Raw genomic sequence first — 21,638 nt, forward strand, 5'->3', positions numbered from 1 at the left:
AATAGGAGTCATGTACACTGAGCCACGCTGGTTGAATAGGAGTCATGTACACTGAGCCACGCTGGTTGAATAGGAGTCATGTACACTGAGCCACGCTGGTTGAATAGGAGTCATGTACACTGAGCCAAGTTGGTTAAATAGGAGCCATGTACACTGAGCCACGTTGGATGGGAATTTTTCTTAGGTACGAGGTCAGGCTGTGCGACCCCCGCAGATGGGGGTCACAGAGTCTACCAGACTATCACGACTGTGGACTCTGAAACATGCTCACGGGATGCTAATACTTGTGATTTTCTGACTGAACATTACACAAGACACTGGGCTTCCTACTCAACACTTTTGGTCCAGTTTATTCAAACACCACACAACATACCTCCTGGGAATGCTCAGTACCAGTGGTTAAAGTTAGGGTTAAGGTTAGGATAACAGTACCTGTGGTTAGGGCTAAGGTTAAGGTTAGGATAACAGTACCTGTGGTTAGGGTTAAGGTTAAGGTTAGGATAACAGTACCTGTGGTTAGGGTTAAGGTTAGGGCAGCAGTACCTGTGGTTAGGCTTAAGGTTAGGATAACAGTACCTGTGGTTAGGGTCAAGGTTAGGGCAGCAGTACCTGTGGTTAGGTTCAAGGTTAGGGCAGCAGTACCTGTGGTTAGGGTCAAGGTTAGGGCAGCAGTACCTGTGGTTAGGGTCAAGGTTAGGGCAGCAGTACCTGTGGTTAGGGTCAAGGTTAGGGCAGCAGTACCTGTGGGTTGGAGGTGTTGGAGATGGTGTCAGCTGCCCGGGGGTCAGTTCCATAGTTGGTGTCGTCCAGCACGTTGGACAGACTGGAGCTCTTCCTGGGTCTCAGAGAGGGGAACGACCGGCTGTGCTCCAGGGGGGAGGGGGTGCCTGCCTGACTACCCCCCACAGGGTTGTGGTTCCATGTCCCCGTCTCACCCCTCATACCCCCCAGCTCCAGCTCAAAGGGCGAGGTGCCGAAGGGGAACAGAGGGTGGTAGAGAGCCTCCTCTTGGGGCCGACCGGAGGGGATGTCCACGGTGTTGGAGAGGGAGGACGAGCGGCTCCCCTGCTCTACTGAGTCAAACGACTTAAATTGGAGAGAGTCGTCAAAGTCCTTCAACGTGCCTCCACTGCTGTTAGGGGAAGACCGAGAGAGGTCGGAGAAACGCTCTGAGATATTCCTCGCTCCCAGGCCCTCGCCGTCTCCCTCCTCCTCCTCTTCATCGTCCGGCGAGGTGTAAGGGAGGAAGACGTCTGTGTGAGCGTACTGAGAGTCCTCTATGACCATGCTGTGATCTCTCCTGAGAGGGGAGCAGTTCAACATTCAGTAAGAGTTGTGTGTTAACTGATCTATAGCAGGGGAAGAGCTGAACACATGTTAACTGATCTATAGCAGCGGTAGAGCTGAACACATGTTAACTGATTTATAGCAGCGGTAGAGCTGAATCCAGAAACTATTTTGTTTATTGTCCAGAAATATAAAATATCACATAAGTTATTATTGATAACTTTTTTTTCCCAACTTTTCAAATCGATACAGATTCCCTCAATCGACTAATGGAACTCATCCCTACCTGAGAGGGGGGCGGGAGGAGGAGGGGTCCAGGGAGCTGTGGGTGCTGGAGCCTGCCAGGGAGGGACCGCGAGACTCATAGGACTCCTTCATATAGAGCTTAGTTAACACATCCTGCCAGCCTGGCTGACGGGCCAGCTGACGAACATAGTCCTCATTGTCATAGATCAGGTAGAAGAGCTGGGAGAAGGAGAGAGAGAGGAATGATAGAGAGAGAGAGAGAGAGAGAGAGAGAGAGAGAGGAGCGATGAGAGAGAGAGAGAGAGAGAGAGAGAGAGAGAGAGAGAGAGAGAAGTGATGGAGAGAGAGGGGGAGAAGGCGAGGGAGAGAGCAGGGGGAAAGAGAGAGAGGGAGAAGGGGAGAGAAAGACAAAAACAGGGAACAATCAAGCCTTCAGCTGCCCAATAGTCTATACCTGTAGCTGCCCTATAGTCTATACCTGTAGCTGCCCAATAGTCTATACCTTTAGCTGCCCTATAGTCTAAATCTGTAGCTGCCCAATAGTCTATACCTGTAGCTGCCCAATAGTCTATACCTGTAGCTGCCCAATAGTCTATACCTGTAGCTGCCCTATAATCTATACCTGTAGCTGCCCAATAGTCTATACCTGTATCTGCCCAATAGTCTATACCTGTATCTGCCCAATAGTCTATACCTGTATCTGCCCAATAGTCTATACCTGTAGCTGCCCTATAGTCTATACCTGTAGCTGCCCTATAGTCTAAACCTGTAGCTGTCCTATAGTCTATACCTGTAGCTGCCCAATAGTCTATACCTGTAGCTGCCCAATAGTCTATACCTGTAGCTGCCCAATAGTCTATACCTGTAGCTGCCCTATAGTCTAAACCTGTAGCTGCCCTATAGTCTATACCTGTAGCTGCCCTATAGTCTATACCTGTAGCTGCCCAATAGTCTATACCTTTAGCTGCCCAATAGTCTATACCTGTAGCTCCCCAATAGTCTATACCTGTAGCTCCCCAATAGTCTATACCTTTAGCTGCCCTATAGTCTATACCTCTAGCTGCCAAATAGTCTATACCTGTAGCTGCCCTATAGTCTATACCTGTAGCTGCCCTATAGTCTATACCTTTAGCTGCCCTATAGTCTGTACCTTTATCTTCAATTGTACTATACTTAGTAATGACCTGAGAGAATGTGAAGATATACAGTGGAGGGGAAAGAGGACAGTGGAGGGGAAAGAGGACTAGAGTAGGGGAAAGAGGACTAGAGGAAGGGAAAGAAGACTAGAGGCTAGGGAAAGAGAACTAGAGGCTAGGGAAAGAAGACTAGAGGAAGGGAAAGAGGACGAGAGGAAGGGAAAGAGGACTAGAGGTGGAGAAAGAGGACTAGAGGTGGAGAAAGAGGACTAGAGGTGGAGAAAAAGAGGACTAGAGGTGGAGAAAGAGGACTAGAGGTGGGGAAAGAGGACTAGAGGTGGGGAAAGAAGACTAGAGGTGGGGAAAGAGGACTAGAGGTGGGGAAAGAGGACTAGAGGGGGGGAAAGAGGACTAGATGGGGAAAGAGGACTAGAGGTGGGGAAAGAGGACTAGAGGTGGGGAAAGAGGACTAGAGGTGGAGAAAGAGGACTAGAGGTGGGGAAAGAGGACTAGAGATGGGGAAATAGGACTAGAGGTGGGGAAAGAGGACTAGAGGAGGGGAAACAGGACAGTGGAAGGGAAAGAAGATTAGAGTAGGTAAGGACTGACCTTGCGACAGACGTCCAGACGGACAGTGAGCTCAGCACGATGGGACAGGTGGACCACAGCCAGCAGGTCTCTGAAGTTAGGAGTGGCATCTACACAAAACAATGACAATCAGATGTACACAGTAAAGTATATGGATATACATACTATAGGAACAACAAGGAGAGGGGTTATACACAGTAAAGTATATACCCTATATACAGTTGAAGTCGGAAGTGTACATGCACTAAGTTGACTGTGCATTCAAACAGCTTGGAAAATTCCAGAAAATTATGTCATGGCTTTAGAAGCTTCTGATAGGCTAAATGACATCGCTTGAGTCAATTGGAGGTGCACCTGTGGATGTATTTCAAAGCCTATCTTCAAACTCAGTGCCTCTTTGCTTGACATCATGGGAAAATCAAAATAAATCAGCCAAGACCTCAGAAAAACAATTGTAGACCTCCACAAGTCTGGTTCATCCTTGGGAGCAATTTCCAAATGCCTGAAGGTACCACGTTCATCTGTACAAACAATAGTACGCAAGTATAAACACCATGGGACCACGCAGCCATCATACCGCTCAGGAAGGAGACGCGTTCTGTCTCCTACAGATGAACGTACTTTGGTGCAAAAAGTGCAAATCAATCCCAGAACAACAGCAAAGGACCTTGTGAAGATGCTGGAGGAAACAGGTACAAAAGTATCTATATCCACAGTAAAACGAGTCCTATATCGACATAACCTGAAAGGCCGCTCAGCAAAGAAGAAGCCACTTCTCCAAAACCGCCATAAAAAAAGCCAGACTACGGTTTGCAACTGCACATGGGGACAAAGATCGTACTTTTTGGAGAAATGTCCTCTGGTCTGATGAAACAAAAATAGAACTGTTTGGCCATAATGACCATTCTTATGTTTGGAGGAAAAAGGGGGAGGCTTGCAAGCTGAAGAACACCATCCCAACCGTGAAGCACGGGGGTGCCAGCATCATGTTGTGGGGGTGCTTTGCTGCAGGAGGGACTGGTGCACTTCACAAAATAGATGGCATCATGAGGGGGGAAAATGATGTGGATATATTAAAGCAACATCTCAAGACATCAGTCAGGAAGTTAAAGCTGGGTCACAAATGGGTCTTCCAAATGGACAATGACCCCAAGCATACATCCAAAGTTGTGGCAAAATGGCTTAAAAGGACAACAAAGTCAAGGTATTGGAGTGGCCATCACCAAGCCCTGACCTCAATCCTGTAGAAAATTTGTGGGCAGAACTGAAAAAACGTGTGCGAGCAAGGAGGCCTACAAACCCGACTCAGTTACACCAGCTCTGTCAGGAGGAATGGGCCAAAATTCACCCAACTTATTATGGGAAGGTTGTGGAAGGCTACCTGAAATGTTTGACCCAAGTTAAACTATTTAAAAGGCAATGCTACCAAATACACTCAATTAGTATGTAAACTTTTGACCCACTGGGAATGTGATGAAAGAAATAAAAGCCGAAATAAATCAATCTCTCTATTATTATTCTGACATTTCACATTCTTAAAATAAAGTGGTGATCCAAACTGACCTAAAACTATAATTTTTACTAGGATTAAATGTCAGGAATTGTGAAAAACTGAGTTTAAATGTATATGGCTAAGGTTTATGTAAACTTCCGACTTCAACTGTACATACTATAGGAACAACAAGGAGAGGGGTTAAACACAGTAAAGTATATCCCCTATAGGTATACATACTATAGGAACAACAAGGAGAGGGGTTATACACAGTAAAGTATATCCCCTAAAGGTATACATACTATAGGAACAACAAAGAGAGGGGTTATACACAGTAAAGTATATCCCCTATAGGTATACATACTATAGGAACAACAAGGAGAGGGGTTATACACAGTAAAGTATATCCCCTAAAGGTATACATACTATAGGAACAACAAGGAGAGGGGTTATACACAGTAAAGTATATCCCCTATAGGTATACATACTATAGGAACAACAAGGAGAGGGGTTAAACACAGTAAAGTATATCCCCTATAGGTATACATACTATAGGAACAACAAGGAGAGGGGTTATACACAGTAAAGTATATCCCCTATAGGTATACATACTATAGGAACAACAAGGAGAGGGGTTATACACAGTAAAGTATATCCCCTATAGGTATACATACTATAGGAACAACAAGGAGAGGGGTTAAACACAGTAAAGTATATCCCCTATAGGTATACATACTATAGGAACAACAAGGAGAGGGGTTATACACAGTAAAGTATATCCCCTATAGGTATACATACTATAGGAACAACAAGGAGAGGGGTTAAACACAGTAAAGTATATCCCCTATAGGTATACATACTATAGGAACAACAAGGAGAGGGGTTATACACAGTAAAGTATATCCCCTATAGGTATACATACTATAGGAACAACAAGGTTGTAGTTGAGACTGTTTCATGTTGACATTTCAGCTCTAAAACCTTTCTGAAGACTAACCATCAATACAATAACAAAATGCATTCTAAAAGGATGACTGTACAGAAAAACAGGACATTTTTATGACATTTTTATTTAACCTTTATTTAACCAGGTAGGCCAGTTGAGAACAAATTCTTCTTTACAATGACGACCTACCCCTGCCAAACCCGGACGATGCTGGGACAATTGTGAGCCAACTTATGGGACTCCCAATCACGGCCGGATGTGATACAGCCTGGATTCGAACCAGGGACTGAGATGCAGTGCCTTAAACTGCTGCGCCACTCGGGAGCCCCTATTAAATGGATCCTTTAAAATGGACTCTTTACTTAGCAACTACATCATGAACATCCTCCCTCCTTCCTCTCAGTATTCCTCTGTCGGTCCCTCTCAGAGGATGTGTTCCAAATGTTTATTTAGTTCATTTTATTTCACCTTTATGTAACCAGGTAGACACGTTGAGAACAAGTTCTCATTTACAACTGCGACCTGGCCAAGATATAGCAAAGCAGTGCTACAAAAACAACAACACAGAGTTGTTGACATCCAAATGGCACCCTAGTCCATATATAGTGCACTACTTTTGACCAGAGCCCTATGAGAACCCTAGTCCCTATAGAGTGCACTACTTTTGACAGGGCACTATGGGCCCTAGTAGTTTACTAGACTGTATAAAGGGAATGGGGCTCCATTTGGGACACGACCAGAGGCTATATTTGAGGCCTACCTGTAGCGAGGACCTGCTCGTAAAGACAGCGCACGGTGGTCATGGTTACGGGGACGTCTCCTAGGAAACAAACAAGACCCAGGTATCCAAAATCCTTCAACTTGACACGTTGCTTGGCGCGCTCAGACACTCGTTCACTCTTCAGGATCTTGTACAGAACCTGCGTCAATGACCAAGGAGGAGAGCAGGAGATGAACAACAACACTGACCTACGGCTCAGATAAACTAGGAAAGATGGGGAGATTGTGTATTGAGTGTATGACTAGGTAAAACTCTGAACATAGAATGGCTATAGTTGCAGTATCTTTGGTAAATTCCCCAACATGCACAGGTTTTCCAGAAGTCCTGGTTGGAGGAGTCCAGATTTCCTGCTTACCCCAGCAGTGGCCAAAATACTGACTGACAGAGGGTCTAATACGTGGTGGTGTGATGTTGGTGTGATGGTGTGATGGTATGGTGGTGGTGTGATGGTGGTGGTGTGATGGTGTGGTGGTGTGATGGTGTGATGTTGGTTTGATGGTGGTGGTGTGATGGTGTGGTGGTGTGATGGTGTGATGTTGGTTTGATGGTGGTGGTGTGATGGTGTGGTGGTGTGATGGTGTGGTGGTGTGATGGTGGTGGTGTGGTGGTGTGGTGGTGTGATGGTGTGGTGGTGTGATGGTGTGGTGGTGTGATGTTGGTGTGATGGTGGTGGTGTGATGGTGTGGTGGTGTGATGGTGTGATGTTGGTTTGATGGTGGTGGTGTGGTGGTGTGATGGTGTGGTGGTGTGATGGTGTGGTGGTGTGATGTTGGTTTGATGGTGGTGGTGTGATGGTGTGGTGGTGTGATGGTGTGATGTTGGTTTGATGGTGGTGGTGTGGTGGTGTGATGGTGGTGTGGTGGTGTGATGTTGGTGTGATGTTGGTGGTGTGATGGTGTGGTGGTGTGATGTTGGTGTGATGTTGGTGGTGTGATGGTGGTGGTGTGATGGTGTGGTGGTGTGATGTTGGTGTTATGTTGGTGTGATGGTGGTGGTGTGATGTTGGTGTGATGGTGGTGGTGTGATGGTGTGGTGGTGTGATGGTGGTGGTGTGATGGTGTGGTGGTGTGATGTTGGTGTGATGTTGGTGTGATGGTGGTGGTGTGATGTTGGTGTGATGGTGGTGGTGTGATGGTGGTGGTGTGATGGTGTGGTGGTGTGATGGTGGTGGTGTGATGGTGGTGGTGTGATGGTGGTGGTGGTGTGATGGTGGTGGTGTGATGGTGGTGGTGTGATGGTGGTGGTGTGATGGTGTGGTGTGATGTTGGTGTGGTAGGGAGATGTTGGTGTGGTGTTGAGATGTTGGTGTGGTGGTGAGATGTTGGTGTGGTGGTGAGATGTTGGTGTGGTGGTGATGTTGGTGTGGTGGTGAGATGTTGGTGTGGTGGTGATGTTGGTGTGGTGGTGAGATGTTGGTGGTGTGGTGATGGTGGTGGTGTGATGGTGTGGTGGTGTGATGGTGGTGGTGTGATGGTGGTGGTGTGATGGTGTGGTGTGATGTTGGTGTGATGTTGGTGTGATGGTGGTGGTGTGATGGTGTTGGTGTGATGTTGGTGTGGTAGGGAGATGTGGTGTGGTGGTGAGATGTTGGTGTGGTGGTGATGTTGGTGTGGTGGTGATGTTGGTGTGGTGGTGAGATGTTGGTGGTGTGGTGGTGGTGTGATGTTGGTGTGATGGTGGTGGTGTGATGGTGTGGTATAGTGGTGTGATATGGTGGTGTGATGTTGGTGTGGTGGTGATGTTGGTGTGATGTTGGTGTGGTGGTGAGATGTTGGTGTGATGTTGGTGTGGTGGTGAGATGTTGGTGTGATGTTGGTGATGTTGTGGTATGGTGGTGTGGTGGTGGTGTGATGGTGGTGTGATGGTGGTGTGATGGTGGTGTGATGGTGGTGTGATGGTGTGATGGTGGTGTGATGGTGGTGTGGTGGTGGTGTGATGGTGGTGTGATGGTGGTGTGATGGTGGTGTGATGGTGGTGTGATGGTGGTGTGGTGGTGGTGAGATGGTGGTGTGATGTTGGTGTGATGGTGGTGTGGTGGTGGTGAGATGTTGGTGTGATGGTGGTGTGATGTTGGTGTGATGGTGGTGTGATGGTGGTGTGATGGTGGTGTGGTGGTGGTGTGATGGTGTGATGGTGGTGTGATGGTGGTGTGATGGTGGTGTGGTGGTGAGATGTTGGTGTGATGGTGGTGTGATGTTGGTGTGATGGTGAGATGTTGGTGTGGTGGTGAGATGTTGGTGTGGTGGTGGTGTGGTGGTGAGATGTTGGTGTGATGGTGGTGTGATGTTGGTGTGGTGGTGGTGTGATGGTGGCGGTGCTAGTGTGGTGGTGTTAGTGTGGTGGTGTTACAGTGTGGTGGTGGTGGTGGTGTTAGTGTGGTGGTGGTGGTGGTGTTAGTGTGGTGGTGGTGTTAGTGTGGTGGTGTTTGTGTTAGTGTGGTGGTGGCGTGGTGGTGGTGGTGTTTGTGTTAGTGTGGTGGTGGTGGTGTGGTAGTGTGATGTGGTAGTGTGGTGTGGTGGTGTTTGTGTTAGTGTGGTGGTGGTGGTGGTGTTAGTGTGGTGGTGGTGGTGTTAGTGTGGTGGTGGTGGTGTTAGTGTGGTGGTGTTTGTGTTAGTGTGGTGGTGGTGTTAGTGTGGTGGTGGTGTTAGTGTGGTGGTGGTGGTGTTAGTGTGGTGGTGGTGGTGTTAGTGTGGTGGTGTTTGTGTTAGTGTGGTGGTGGTGTTAGTATGGTGGTAGTGTGATGTGGTAGTGTGGTGTGGTGGTGTTTGTGTTAGTGTGGTGGTGGTGGTGTTAGTGTGGTGGTGGTGGTGTTAGTGTGGTGGTGGTGGTGTTAGTGTGGTGGTGTTTGTGTTAGTGTGGTGGTGGTGTTAGTGTGGTGGTAGTGTGATGTGGTAGTGTGGTGTGGTGGTGTTTGTGTTAGTGTGGTGGTGGTGGTGTTAGTGTGGTGGTGGTGGTGTTAGTGTGGTGGTGGTGGTGTTAGTGTGGTGGTGGTGGTGTTAGTGTGGTGGTGGTGGTGTTAGTGTGGTGGTGTTAGTGTGGTGGTGTTAGTGTGGTGGTGTTTGTGTTAGTGTGGTGGTGTTTGTGTTAGTGTGGTGGTGGTGTTAGTGTGGTGGTGGTGGTGTTAGTGTGGTGGTGGTGGTGTTAGTGTGGTGGTGGTGGTGTTAGTGTGGTGGTGGTGGTGTTAGTGTGGTGGTGGTGGTGGTGTTAGTGTGGTGGTGTTTTAGTGTGGTGGTGGTGGTGGTGTTAGTGTGGTGGTGGTGGTGTTAGTGTGGTGGTGGTGGTGGTGTTAGTGTGGTGGTGTTTGTGTTAGTGTGGTGGTGGTGTTAGTGTGGTGGTAGTGTGATGTGGTAGTGTGGTGTGGTGGTGTTTGTGTTAGTGTGGTGGTGGTGGTGTTAGTGTGGTGGTGGTGGTGTTAGTGTGGTGGTGGTGGTGTTAGTGTGGTGGTGGTGGTGTTAGTGTGGTGGTGGTGGTGTTAGTGTGGTGGTGTTAGTGTGGTGGTGTTAGTGTGGTGGTGTTTGTGTTAGTGTGGTGGTGTTTGTGTTAGTGTGGTGGTGGTGTTAGTGTGGTGGTGGTGGTGTTAGTGTGGTGGTGGTGGTGTTAGTGTGGTGGTGGTGGTGGTGTTAGTGTGGTGGTGTTTTAGTGTGGTGGTGGTGGTGGTGTTAGTGTGGTGGTGGTGGTGTTAGTGTGGTGGTGGTGGTGGTGTTAGTGTGGTGGTGGTGGTGTTAGTGTGGTGGTGGTGGTGGTGGTGTTAGTGTGGTGGTGTTAGTGTGGTGGTGGTGGTGTTAGTGTGGTGGTGGTGGTGGTGGTGTTAGTGTGGTGGTGTTTTAGTGTGGTGGTGGTGGTGGTGTTAGTGTGGTGGTGGTGGTGTTAGTGTGGTGGTGGTGGTGTTAGTGTGGTGGTGTTTGTGTTAGTGTGGTGGTGGTGTTAGTGTGGTGGTAGTGTGATGTGGTAGTGTGGTGTGGTGGTGTTTGTGTTAGTGTGGTGGTGGTGGTGTTAGTGTGGTGGTGGTGGTGTTAGTGTGGTGGTGGTGGTGTTAGTGTGGTGGTGGTGGTGTTAGTGTGGTGGTGGTGGTGTTAGTGTGGTGGTGTTAGTGTGGTGGTGTTAGTGTGGTGGTGTTTGTGTTAGTGTGGTGGTGTTTGTGTTAGTGTGGTGGTGGTGTTAGTGTGGTGGTGGTGGTGTTAGTGTGGTGGTGGTGGTGTTAGTGTGGTGGTGGTGGTGGTGTTAGTGTGGTGGTGTTTTAGTGTGGTGGTGGTGGTGGTGTTAGTGTGGTGGTGGTGGTGTTAGTGTGGTGGTGGTGGTGGTGGTGTTAGTGTGGTGGTGTTAGTGTGGTGGTGGTGGTGTTAGTGTGGTGGTGGTGGTGGTGGTGTTAGTGTGGTGGTGTTTTAGTGTGGTGGTGGTGGTGGTGTTAGTGTGGTGGTGGTGGTGTTAGTGTGGTGGTGGTGGTGTTAGTGTGGTGGTGTTAGTGTGGTGGTGGTGGTGTTAGTGTGGTGGTGGTGGTGGTGTTAGTGTGGTGGTGGTGTTAGTGTGGTGGTGGCGTGGTGGTGGTGGTGTGGTGGTGTTTGTGTTAGTGTGGTGGTGTTAGTGTGGTGGTGGCGTGGTGGTGTGGTGTGGTGGTGTGATGTGGTAGTGTAATGGTGGTGAGATGCAGCAGACTGACTCACCCTGAAGACTCTCTCCCTGACCTCATCTCCAAAGCTGGGTTTGAGCAGCAGACAGTAGAGCTGTTCTACTCCCCACTCCAACAGTACAGCCTGGACCTGCTCTCTGGGAGGGCTGCTCCTCAACAGACTGTAAACCACATCTAACGCACTCACCACCTGATGGAGAGAGAGAGGAGGGAGAGGGAGGGTGGAGAGAGAGAGAGGAGGGAGAGGGAGGGGTGGAGAGAGAGAGGAGGGAGAGGGAGGGGTGGAGAGAGAGAGAGGAGGGAGAGAGAGAGAAGAAAAAGGGGGAGAGGGAGGGGAGAGAGGGAAAGAGGGAGGGGGGAGAGGGAAAGAGGGAAGGGGGAGAGGGAAAGAGGGAAGGGGGAGAGAGAGAGAGAGAGAGAGAGAGAGAGAAAGGGAGGGGTGGAGAGAGTGAGAGGAGGGAGGGGGAGAGAGAGAGAGGAGGGAGGGGGAGAGTAAGTGATTGGGATGAATATAGGGAGTGGAGAGAGAAATAGGGGAAAGAGGAGACGGTAAGAGAGGGGTAGGGTGGAGAGGGGTGGGGAGAGAGAGTGAGAGGGGGGAGAAAAGAGGACGGTGAGAGTAAGTGATGGGAGTAGAAATAGAGGAGAGTAAGGAGGTTGAGAAGAGCGGACGTAGAGGTGGGAGGTTGAGAAGAGGGGACGTGGAGGTGGGAGGTTGAGAAGAGGGGACGTGGAGGTGGGAGGTTGAGAAGAGGGGACGTGGAGGTGGGAGGTTGAGAAGAGGGGACGTGGAGGTGGGAGGTTGAGAAGAGGGGACGTGGAGGTGGGAGGTTGAGAAGAGGGGACGTGGAGGTGGGAGGTTGAGAAGAGGGGACGTGGAGGTGGGAGGTTGAGAAGAGGGGACGTGGAGGTGGGAGGTTGAGAAGAGGGGACGTGGAGGTGGGAGGTTGAGAAGAGGGGACGTGGAGGTGGGAGGTTGAGAAGAGGGGACGTAGAGGTGGGAGGTTGAGAAGAGGGGACGTAGAGGTGGGAGGTTGAGAAGAGGGAACGTAGAGGTGGGAGGTTGAGAAGAGGGGACGTAGAGGTGGGAGGTTGACAAGAGGGGACGTGGAGGTGGGAGGTTGAGAAGAGGGGAGATGGCAGAGGATAGAAAGCAAAGAGGGAGGGAGGGAAAGAGAGGGAGGAGACATGTGAATGGAATTATAGGGTTGAAGAAAGGACATCCAAAACCACTCTGAATAAAGACAAGGAGTAAGCATGTCTCCGTTAGCGTGTGTACCTGCTGCTCTTCTCCTATAGCCAGTGTGTAGGCCAAGATGCTGTGGAGCTCTTCAGCCGTAGGACACTTGAGGAGGAAGTCTCTCAGCAGAGAGAACAGAGAGATCTGAACAGTCTGCTTTTCATCAGACAGAGGACTGCCATCTTTCTCCACACTGAGAGCACACAGAGATGAACTAATCAGATTATGGACATATGGAGGCATACAAACAACAGTGACAACAACATGTACATACATCTGTCATACATTTTTACCATCTACATGGAGGCTATCATTTTTAAGAAGCATAGATAACTCACAATTCATCATTTGTGCCATCAAGATTATGATTACCACAGTAAAGGGATGTTGAGGTACCTGTGTAGTGTAATGTGTTGTTGAGGTACCTGGAGTGCAATGGGATGTTGAGGTACCTGTAGTGTAATGAGTTGTTGAGGTACCTGGAGTGTAATGGGATGTTGAGGTACCTGTAGTGTAATGGGATGTTGAGGTACCTGTAGTGTAATGGGTTGTTGAGGTACCTGTGGAGTGTAATGGGTTGTTGAGGTACCTGTGGAGTGTAATGGGTTGTTGAGGTACCTCGAGTGTAATGGGTTGTTGAGGTACCTGTGTAGTGTAATGGGTTGTTGAGGTACCTGGAGTGTAATGGGTTGTTGAGGTACCTCAAGTGTAATGGGTTGTTGAGGTACCTGGAGTGTAATGGGATGTTGAGGTACCTGTAGTGTAAAGGGATGTTGAGGTACCTGTGTAGTGTAATGGGTTGTTGAGGTACCTGTGTAGTGTAATGGGTTGTTGAGGTACCTGTGTAGTGTAATGGGTTGTTGAGGTACCTGTGTAGTGTAATGGGATGTTGAGGTACCTGTGTAGTGTAATGGGTTGTTGAGGTACCTGTGTAGTGTAATGGGTTGTTGAGGTACCTGTGTAGTGTAATGGGATGTTGAGGTACCTGTGGAGTGTAATGGGTTGTTGAGGTACCTGGAGTGTAATGGGTTGTTGAGGTACCTGGAGTGTAATGGGTTGAGGTACCTGTGTAGTGTAATGGGTTGTTGAGGTACCTGTGTAGTGTAATGGGTTGTTGAGGTACCTGTGTAGTGTAATGGGTTGTTGAGGTACCTGTGTAGTGTAATGGGTTGTTGAGGTACCTGTGTAGTGTAATGGGTTGTTGAGGTACCTGTGTAGTGTAATGGGATGTTGAGGTACCTGTGTAGTGTAATGGGTTGTTGAGGTACCTGTGTAGTGTAATGGGTTGTTGAGGTACCTGTGTAGTGTAATGGGATGTTGAGGTACCTGTAGTGTAAAGGGTTGAGGTACCTGTAGTGTGTCCGTATGGTATCCAGGATGTACTGCACTCCATACTTCTTCCTCATGCGCTGCTTCCCATCCTTGATCACAGACGACAGGTACTGGACATGGCCTTCACAGACAACACATAAATATGGAGGTACTGGACATGGCCTTCACAGACAACACCCTATTCCCTATTTAAGGCACTACCAAAAGTAGTGGTGCACTATATAGGGAATAGGGTGCTATTTAGGAAACAAGTCCTTCACTACTATGTTATTGACAATGCAGTCTGAAAATGTACCACTGGAAAAAAGCATTCATTTATATGATGTCACGAGTACAGACTTACATCCTGGAGGGCATTGATTCATACAGTATCAGGGGGTAATAGTTCTGATAATATATTCCCTCTGTACCAAAGGGTTATGTCTCAGTCTGTCTCCAGAAGTCCCTGGGCTACATGCATATGAAAGGGGCAGAGTTAGCTTTGACAGAGCCGACCAGAGTCTGTTGATACTGGGATAGTCTTGCACACCGTAGGGACGACACGCTAGACATAACCCTCCCAGATCGGTTTGTGCTTTAGCCAACAACTGCTCTGATGTTCAAAGGCCTACAGAACTGGCAACCAGGCACAGTGGCTGACTGCTCTTACCCAGACACACAGCGAAGTGGCTGTTGCTCCAGATGTGGAAGTCTACTGGCTACCAGGCTATAATGCCTGACTGCTCTTACCCAAACACACAGCGAAGTGGCTGCTGCTCCAGATGTGGAAGTCTACTGGCTACCAGGCTATAATGCCTGACTGCTCTTACCCAGACACACAGCGAAGTGGCTGCTGCTCCAGTTGTGGAAGTCTACTGGCTACCAGGCTATAATGCCTGACTGCTCTTACCCAGACACACAGGGAAGTGGCTGTTGCTCCAGATGTGGAAGTCTACTGGCTACCAGGCTATAATGCCTGACTGCTCTTACCCAGACACACAGCGAAGTGGCTGCTGCTCCAGATGTGGAAGTCTACTGGCTACCAGGCTATAATGCCTGACTGCTCTCTCTTAACCAGACACACAGCGAAGTGGCTGTTGCTCCAGATGCGGAAGTCTACTGGCTACCAGGCTATAATGCCTGACTGCTCTCTCTTACCCAGACACACAGCGAAGTGGCTGTTGCTCCAGATGTGGAAGTCTACTGGCTACCAGGCTATAATGCCTGACTGCTCTTACCCAGACACACAGCGAAGTGGCTGCTGCTCCAGATGCGGAAGTCTACTGGCTACCAGGCTATAATGCCTGACTGCTCTTACCCAGACACACAGCGAAGTGGTTGTTGCTCCAGATGTGGAAGTCTACTGGCTACCAGGCTATAATGCCTGACTGCTCTTACCCAGACACACAGCGAAGTGGCTGTTGCTCCAGATGCGGAAGTCTACTGGCTACCAGGCTATAATGCCTGACTGCTCTCTCTTACCCAAACACACAGCGAAGTGGCTGTTGCTCCAGATGTGGAAGTCTACTGGCTACCAGGCTATAATGCCTGACTGCTCTCTCTTACCCAGACACACAGCGAAGTGGCTGTTGCTCCAGATGCGGAAGTCTACTGGCTACCAGGCTATAATGACTGCTCTTACCCAGACACACAGCGAAGTGGCTGCTGCTCCAGATGTGGAAGTCTACTGGCTACCAGGCTATAATGCCTGACTGCTCTCTCTTACCCAGACACACAGCGAAGTGGCTGTTGCTCCAGATGTGGAAGTCTACTGGCTACCAGGCTATAATGCCTGACTGCTCTTACCCAGACACACAGCGAAGTGGCTGTTGCTCCAGATGCGGAAGTCTACTGGCTACCAGGCTATAATGACTGCTCTTACCCAGACACACAGCGAAGTGGCTGCTGCTCCAGATGTGGAAGTCTACTGGCTACCAGGCTATAATGCCTGACTGCTCTCTCTTACCCAGACACACAGCGAAGTGGCTGCTGCTCCAGATGTGGAAGTCTACTGGCTACCAGGCTATAATGCCTGACTGCTCTCTCTTACCCAGACACACAGCGAAGTGGCTGTTGCTCCAGATGCGGAAGTCTACTGGCTACCAGGCTATAATGACTGCTCTTACCCAGACACACAGCGAAGTGGCTGCTGCTCCAGATGCGGAAGTCAAATAGCAGGTGTTGGTAGAGCTGCAGGAGCAACGGACTGTTCTCCTCACTGGATACCTGCTCCAACAGGAACTGACACGCCATCAGAACAGACATATCCATCATACTACCTGGGACCTAGGAGAAAGAGATGGGAGAGGGAGATGGGGGAGGGTAGAGAGACAGGGGACGGGAGAGAGAGAGATGGGGGAGGGAGAGAGAGGTGGGGGAGGGAGAGAGAGATGGGGGAGTAGAAGATTAAAAAGGGAGACAAGCTGTACAAGTGTTTGTTCTGTTTATCTGTCCTACTGTAGGGAGAATCAGAGGAACCAAGGTGTGTCTGTACTGTTTATCTGTCCTACTGTAGGGAGAATCAGAGGAACCAAGGTGTGTCTGTACTGTTTATCTGTCCTACTGTAGGGAGAATCAGAGGAACCAAGGTGTGTTTGTACTGTTTATCTGTCCTACTGTAGGGAGAATCAGAGGAACCAAGGTGTGTCTGTACTGTTTATCTGTCCTACTGTAGGGAGAATCAGAGGAACCAAGGTGTGTCTGTACTGTTTATCTGTCCTACTGTAGGGAGAATCAGAGGAACCAAGGTGTGTTTGTACTGTTTATCTGTCCTACTGTAGGGAGAATCAGAGGAACCAAGGTGTGTCTGTACTGTTTATCTGTCCTACTGTAGGGACAATCAGAGGAACCAAGGTGTGTCTGTACTGTTTATCTGTCCTACTGTAGGGACAATCAGAGGAACCAAGGTGTGTCTGTACTGTTTATCTGTCCTACTGTAGGGAGAATCAGAGGAACCAAGGTGTGTCTGTACTGTTTATCTGTCCTACTGTAGGGAGAGTCAGAGGAACCAAGGTCAAATGACTAAGTCGGGTAAAACTGTCTGTCATTGAGGAAGTCACTCTCAACGTGACATGGTGTGTGTCAGTGTGGTACTACGACTGGGAGTCACTGTGTGTGTATGAGGGGTGTGTATGTGAGGGGTGTGAGTGTGTGAGGGGGGCGTTATGTGTGTGTGTTGTGTTTGTATGCGTGTCTGCGAGTGCATGCGTGTGCAAGCATACATGTGTGTGTGTGTGTGTGTGTGTGTGTGTGTGTGTGTGTGTGTGTGTGTGTGTGTGTGTGTGTGTGAAGGGGTAATTGTGTGGGATAGTTATAGCAGGGTTTCCTAACAGGATGCTCAGCCCAGCAGTCATATATACCCTCATATCCTGTCACACCACCAGCCCCCCTTCCTCTACGCTCCTATAAACCTCCTCTGGAATGTACTGTAGGACGATGGTGGCTCTGGTCATTAGCTACTACAGTACCGTAGGATGATGCTCTGGTCTGGACATTAGCTACTACAGTACTGTAGGATGATGATGCTCTGGTCTGGACATTAGCTACTACAGTACTGTAGGATGATGATGGTCTGGTCATTAGCTACTACAGTACCGTAGGATGATGATGGTCTGGTCATTAGCTACTACAGTACTGTAGGATGATGATGGCTCTGGTCTGGTCATTAGCTACTACAGTACTGTAGGATGATGATGGCTCTGGTCTGGTCATTAGCTACTACAGTACCGTAGGATGATGATGGTCTGGTCATTAGCTACTACAGTACCGTAGGATGATGCTCTGGTCTGGTCATTAGCTACTACAGTACCGTAGGATGATGCTCTGGTCTGGTCATTAGCTACTACAGTACCGTAGGATGATGATGGCTCTGGTCTGGTCATTAGCTACTACAGTACTGTAGGATGATGATGCTCTGGTCTGGACATTAGCTACTACAGTACTGTAGGATGATGATGGCTCTGGTCTGGTCATTAGCTACTACAGTACTGTAGGATGATGATGATGGCTCTGGTCTGGTCATTAGCTACTACAGTACCGTAGGATGATGATGGCTCTGGTCTGGTCATTAGCTACTACAGTACCGTAGGATGATGATGGCTCTGGTCTGGTCATTAGCTACTACAGTACTGTAGGACGATGATGGCTCTGGTCTGGTCATTAGCTACTACAGTACTGTAGGATGATGATGGCTCTGGTCTGGTCATTAGCTACTACAGTACCGTAGGATGATGCTCTGGTCTGGTCATTAGCTACTACAGTACTGTAGGATGATGCTCTGGTCTGGTCATTAGCTACTACAGTACTGTAGGATGATGATGGTCTGGTCATTAGCTACTACAGTACCGTAGGATGATGCTCTGGTCTGGACATTAGCTACTACAGTACTGTAGGATGATGATGCTCTGGTCTGGTCATTAGCTACTACAGTACCGTAGGATGATGGCTCTGGTCTGGTCATTAGCTACTACAGTACTGTAGGATGATGGCTCTGGTCTGGTCATTAGCTACTATGGATACACATCTACACACAATAACATGACCCAGGTTTTAGCTGCTACTTAAATCTAAGTCATTCCCATTGTTTACTGACAGTACTTAGTGAGCATGGCTCATATAATGGGCCAGTACCCTAGTGAACATGGTTCCTATAATGGGCCAGTACCCTAGTGAACATGGCTCCTATAATGGGCCAGTACCCTAGTGAACATGGTTCCTATAATGGGCCAGTACCCTAGTGAGCATGGCTCCTATAATGGGCCAGTACCCTAGGAAACATGGCTCCTATAATGGGCCAGTACCCTAGTGAGCATGGCTCCTATAATGGGCCAGTACCCTAGTGAGCATGGCTCCTATAATGGGCCAGTACCCTAGTGAACATGGCTCCTATAATGGGCCAGTACCCTAGTGAACATGGCTCCTATAATGGGCCAGTACCCTAGTGAACATGGCTCCTATAATGGGCCAGTACCCTAGTGAACATGGCTCCTATAATGGGCCAGTACCTTAGTGAGCATGGCTCCTATAATGCTGGGTCCGTGGCAGTTCAGTAGGCTCTCCTGGTTGACAGGGTGATGACGAATCAGATTCTTCACCATCAGCAGGAAGGCTGCTACACTGTTCCTCTCCAGCCGACCATCTGACACACACACACACACACACACACACACACACACACACACACACACACACACACATTAATTGATGTAAAATTAGCCTATTGAGTATGATAGCGTTTCATCAGTGTTCACGGAGCACCATTTCCAAAATCGAAATATTCCCAGTAAGGTAGCTCTTTAACACCCACTGACCTTGCAAAGTATGTCAATTAAGCAATAAAGGCCCGAGGGGGTGTGATATAAGGCCAATATACCACGGCTAAGGGCTGTTGTTAGGCACAATGCAAAGCGGAGTACAGTCTGGACACAGCCCTTAGCCGTGGTATATTGACCATATAACACATCCCCTCTGGCTTATTGAATGTACAATGACTAAGTTCTGTTCTTAGGCACAACCCAAAGCGGAGTACAGTCTGGACACAGCCCTTAGCCGTGGTATATTGGCCATATATCACAAATCCCAGAGGTGCCTTACTGCTATTATAAACTGGTTACCAATGTAATTAGAGCAGTAAACAAGTATACCTGTGGGTATATTGTGTGATATACACATGGCTGAAATGCTGTTTCAGCCAATTAGCATTCAGGGCTGGAACCCCCCAGTTGATAATACAGTATAATATATCTGTCTCTCTATTATCTCCAACACACACATACAGCAGTACACACACACACACTGGACCCTGTACAGGCTACTGACCGGAGGACTTGCCCAGTGGCAGCAGCATGCCGACAGGCCCCCGGGAGGAGCTACAGGTTAGTTCTGGTCCCAGTAGGTCTGACGTCTCCTGACCTCCTCCCTCCGCCTGCTCTGGCTCACACACCTGTTCCAGGAGGGGCAGTAGAACCCCCATGCCCCCCACTGTGTTTAACACATCCTACAGGGATACACACACAGAAACATACATACATGCACACAGTCAGACACAGAGACATACAGTCAGACACAGAGACATTCACACAGTCAGACACAGAGACATACACACAGACACAGAGACATACACAGTCAGACACAGAGACATACACAGTCAGACACAGAGACATACACAGTCAGACACAGAAACATACATACATGCACACAGTCAGACACAGAGACATACACACAGTCAGACACAGAGACATACACACAGTCAGACACAGAGACATACACACAGTCAGACACAGAGACATACACACAGTCACAGTCTTGTCACTCGAGGAACCCTCACCCAAGCACAGTGATGTTGTCAGAGCCAGGTCCAACTAGTTTACTGAGCTCTTGGTTAACAAAGACAGTAGCAACTGTTGGAGGGAGAATGAATAGCAACACACCTTGATGTCCCAGTTCACCACCCTGTGGCCTGTCAGTCTGCCATCATACTGGTGGTTAGGAGACAGGTCCACACAGATCTGACTCTTGAAGGCCTGAGACAAATACAAGTGTTTTAATGACAGCGTTACTACCCGTTGTTGCTACAGCATTACTACCCGTTGTTACTATAGCGTTACTTACTACCCGTTGTTACTACAGCGTTACTACCCGTTGTTGCTACAGCGTTACTACCCGTTGTTGCTACAGCGTTACTACCCGTTGTTGCTACAGCGTTACTACCCGTTGTTGCTCCAGCGTTACTACCCGTTGTTACTACAGCGTTACTACCCGTTGTTACTACAGTGTTACTACCCGTTGTTACTCCAGCGTTACTACCTGTTGTTACTACAGCATTACTACCCGTTGTTGCTACAGCGTTACTACCCGTTGTTGCTACAGCGTTACTACCCGTTGTTGCTCCAGCATTACTACCTGTTGTTGCTACAGCGTTACTACCTGTTGTTGCTACAGCATTACTACCCGTTGTTGCTACTACAGCATTACTACCCGTTGTTGCTACAGCGTTACTACCTGTTGTTGCTACAGCATTACTACTCGTTGTTGCTACTACAGCATTACTACCCGTTGTTGCTACAGCGTTACTACCCGTTGTTGCTACAGCGTTACTACCTGTTGTTGCTACAGCGTTACGACTCGTTGTTGCTCCAGTGTTACTTACTACCTGTTATTACTACAGCATTACTACCCGTTGTTGCTACAGCGTTACTACCCGTTGTTACTACAGCGTTACTACCCGTTGTTACTACAGCATTACTACCCGTTGTTGCTCCAGCGTTACTTACTACCTGTTGTTACTACAGCGTTACTACCTGTTGTTGCTACAGCGTTACTACTCGTTGTTGCTCCAGCGTTACTACTCGTTGTTGCTCCAGCGTTACTACCTGTTGTTACTACAGCATTACTACTCGTTGTTGCTCCAGCGTTACTTACTACCTGTTGTTACTACAGCATTACTACCCGTTGTTGCTACAGCGTTACTTCCCGTTGTTGCTCCAGCGTTACTACCCGTTGTTACTACAGTGTTGCTACCCGTTGTTGCTACAGCGTTACTACCCGTTGTTACTACAGCATTACTACTCGTTGTTGCTCCAGCGTTACTTAATACCTGTTGTTACTACAGCATTACTACCTGTTGTTACTACAGCGTTACTACCTGTTGTTGCTACAGCATTACTACTCGTTGTTGCTCCAGCGTTACTTACTACCTGTTGTTACTACAGCATTACTACCTGTTGTTACTACAGCATGACTACCTGTTGTTACTACAGCATTACTACCTATTTTTAGTACATTGTAACTATGTAACATTGTAACTGTGTTCTGGGAGGAGCCTGTGTCTGGGAGGAGCCTTTGAGTGAGCCACCCACCTGAGGAGTGTAGTAGAGAAGCAGTTTACTGTTGAGGTCCGACAGCTCTCCATCTGCCTTGAACAGGGACACATGGTTGGGGCCTGGGAGGGAGGGAGGGTTACAAGGTTACTATATATAGTGTGTTG

The 21,638-nt window shown here is 48.6% G+C and overlaps 1 protein-coding gene across 1 annotated transcript in view; it reads right to left on the reverse strand.

Annotated features, from left to right (window-relative positions):
* Window positions 1-21,638, reverse strand: part of LOC139404966 (neurobeachin-like protein 2) — a 130,642-nt gene that overhangs the window by 43,358 nt on the left and 65,646 nt on the right. The window contains exons 20-31 of the mRNA XM_071147519.1: window positions 21,511-21,593; window positions 20,083-20,175; window positions 19,472-19,649; window positions 18,658-18,791; window positions 15,781-15,940; window positions 13,694-13,796; window positions 12,383-12,536; window positions 11,138-11,293; window positions 6,456-6,615; window positions 3,279-3,367; window positions 1,574-1,752; window positions 742-1,300 (exon numbers count right to left, since the gene is read on the reverse strand). Of these exons, the coding sequence (XP_071003620.1) occupies window positions 742-1,300; window positions 1,574-1,752; window positions 3,279-3,367; window positions 6,456-6,615; window positions 11,138-11,293; window positions 12,383-12,536; window positions 13,694-13,796; window positions 15,781-15,940; window positions 18,658-18,791; window positions 19,472-19,649; window positions 20,083-20,175; window positions 21,511-21,593 (2,048 nt within the window). The remainder of the gene's footprint in view (window positions 1-741; window positions 1,301-1,573; window positions 1,753-3,278; window positions 3,368-6,455; window positions 6,616-11,137; window positions 11,294-12,382; window positions 12,537-13,693; window positions 13,797-15,780; window positions 15,941-18,657; window positions 18,792-19,471; window positions 19,650-20,082; window positions 20,176-21,510; window positions 21,594-21,638) is intronic.

The sequence above is a fragment of the Oncorhynchus clarkii genome, unplaced genomic scaffold (genome assembly GCF_045791955.1).
Source record: "Oncorhynchus clarkii lewisi isolate Uvic-CL-2024 unplaced genomic scaffold, UVic_Ocla_1.0 unplaced_contig_10381_pilon_pilon, whole genome shotgun sequence".
Classification (NCBI taxonomy): domain Eukaryota; kingdom Metazoa; phylum Chordata; class Actinopteri; order Salmoniformes; family Salmonidae; genus Oncorhynchus; species Oncorhynchus clarkii.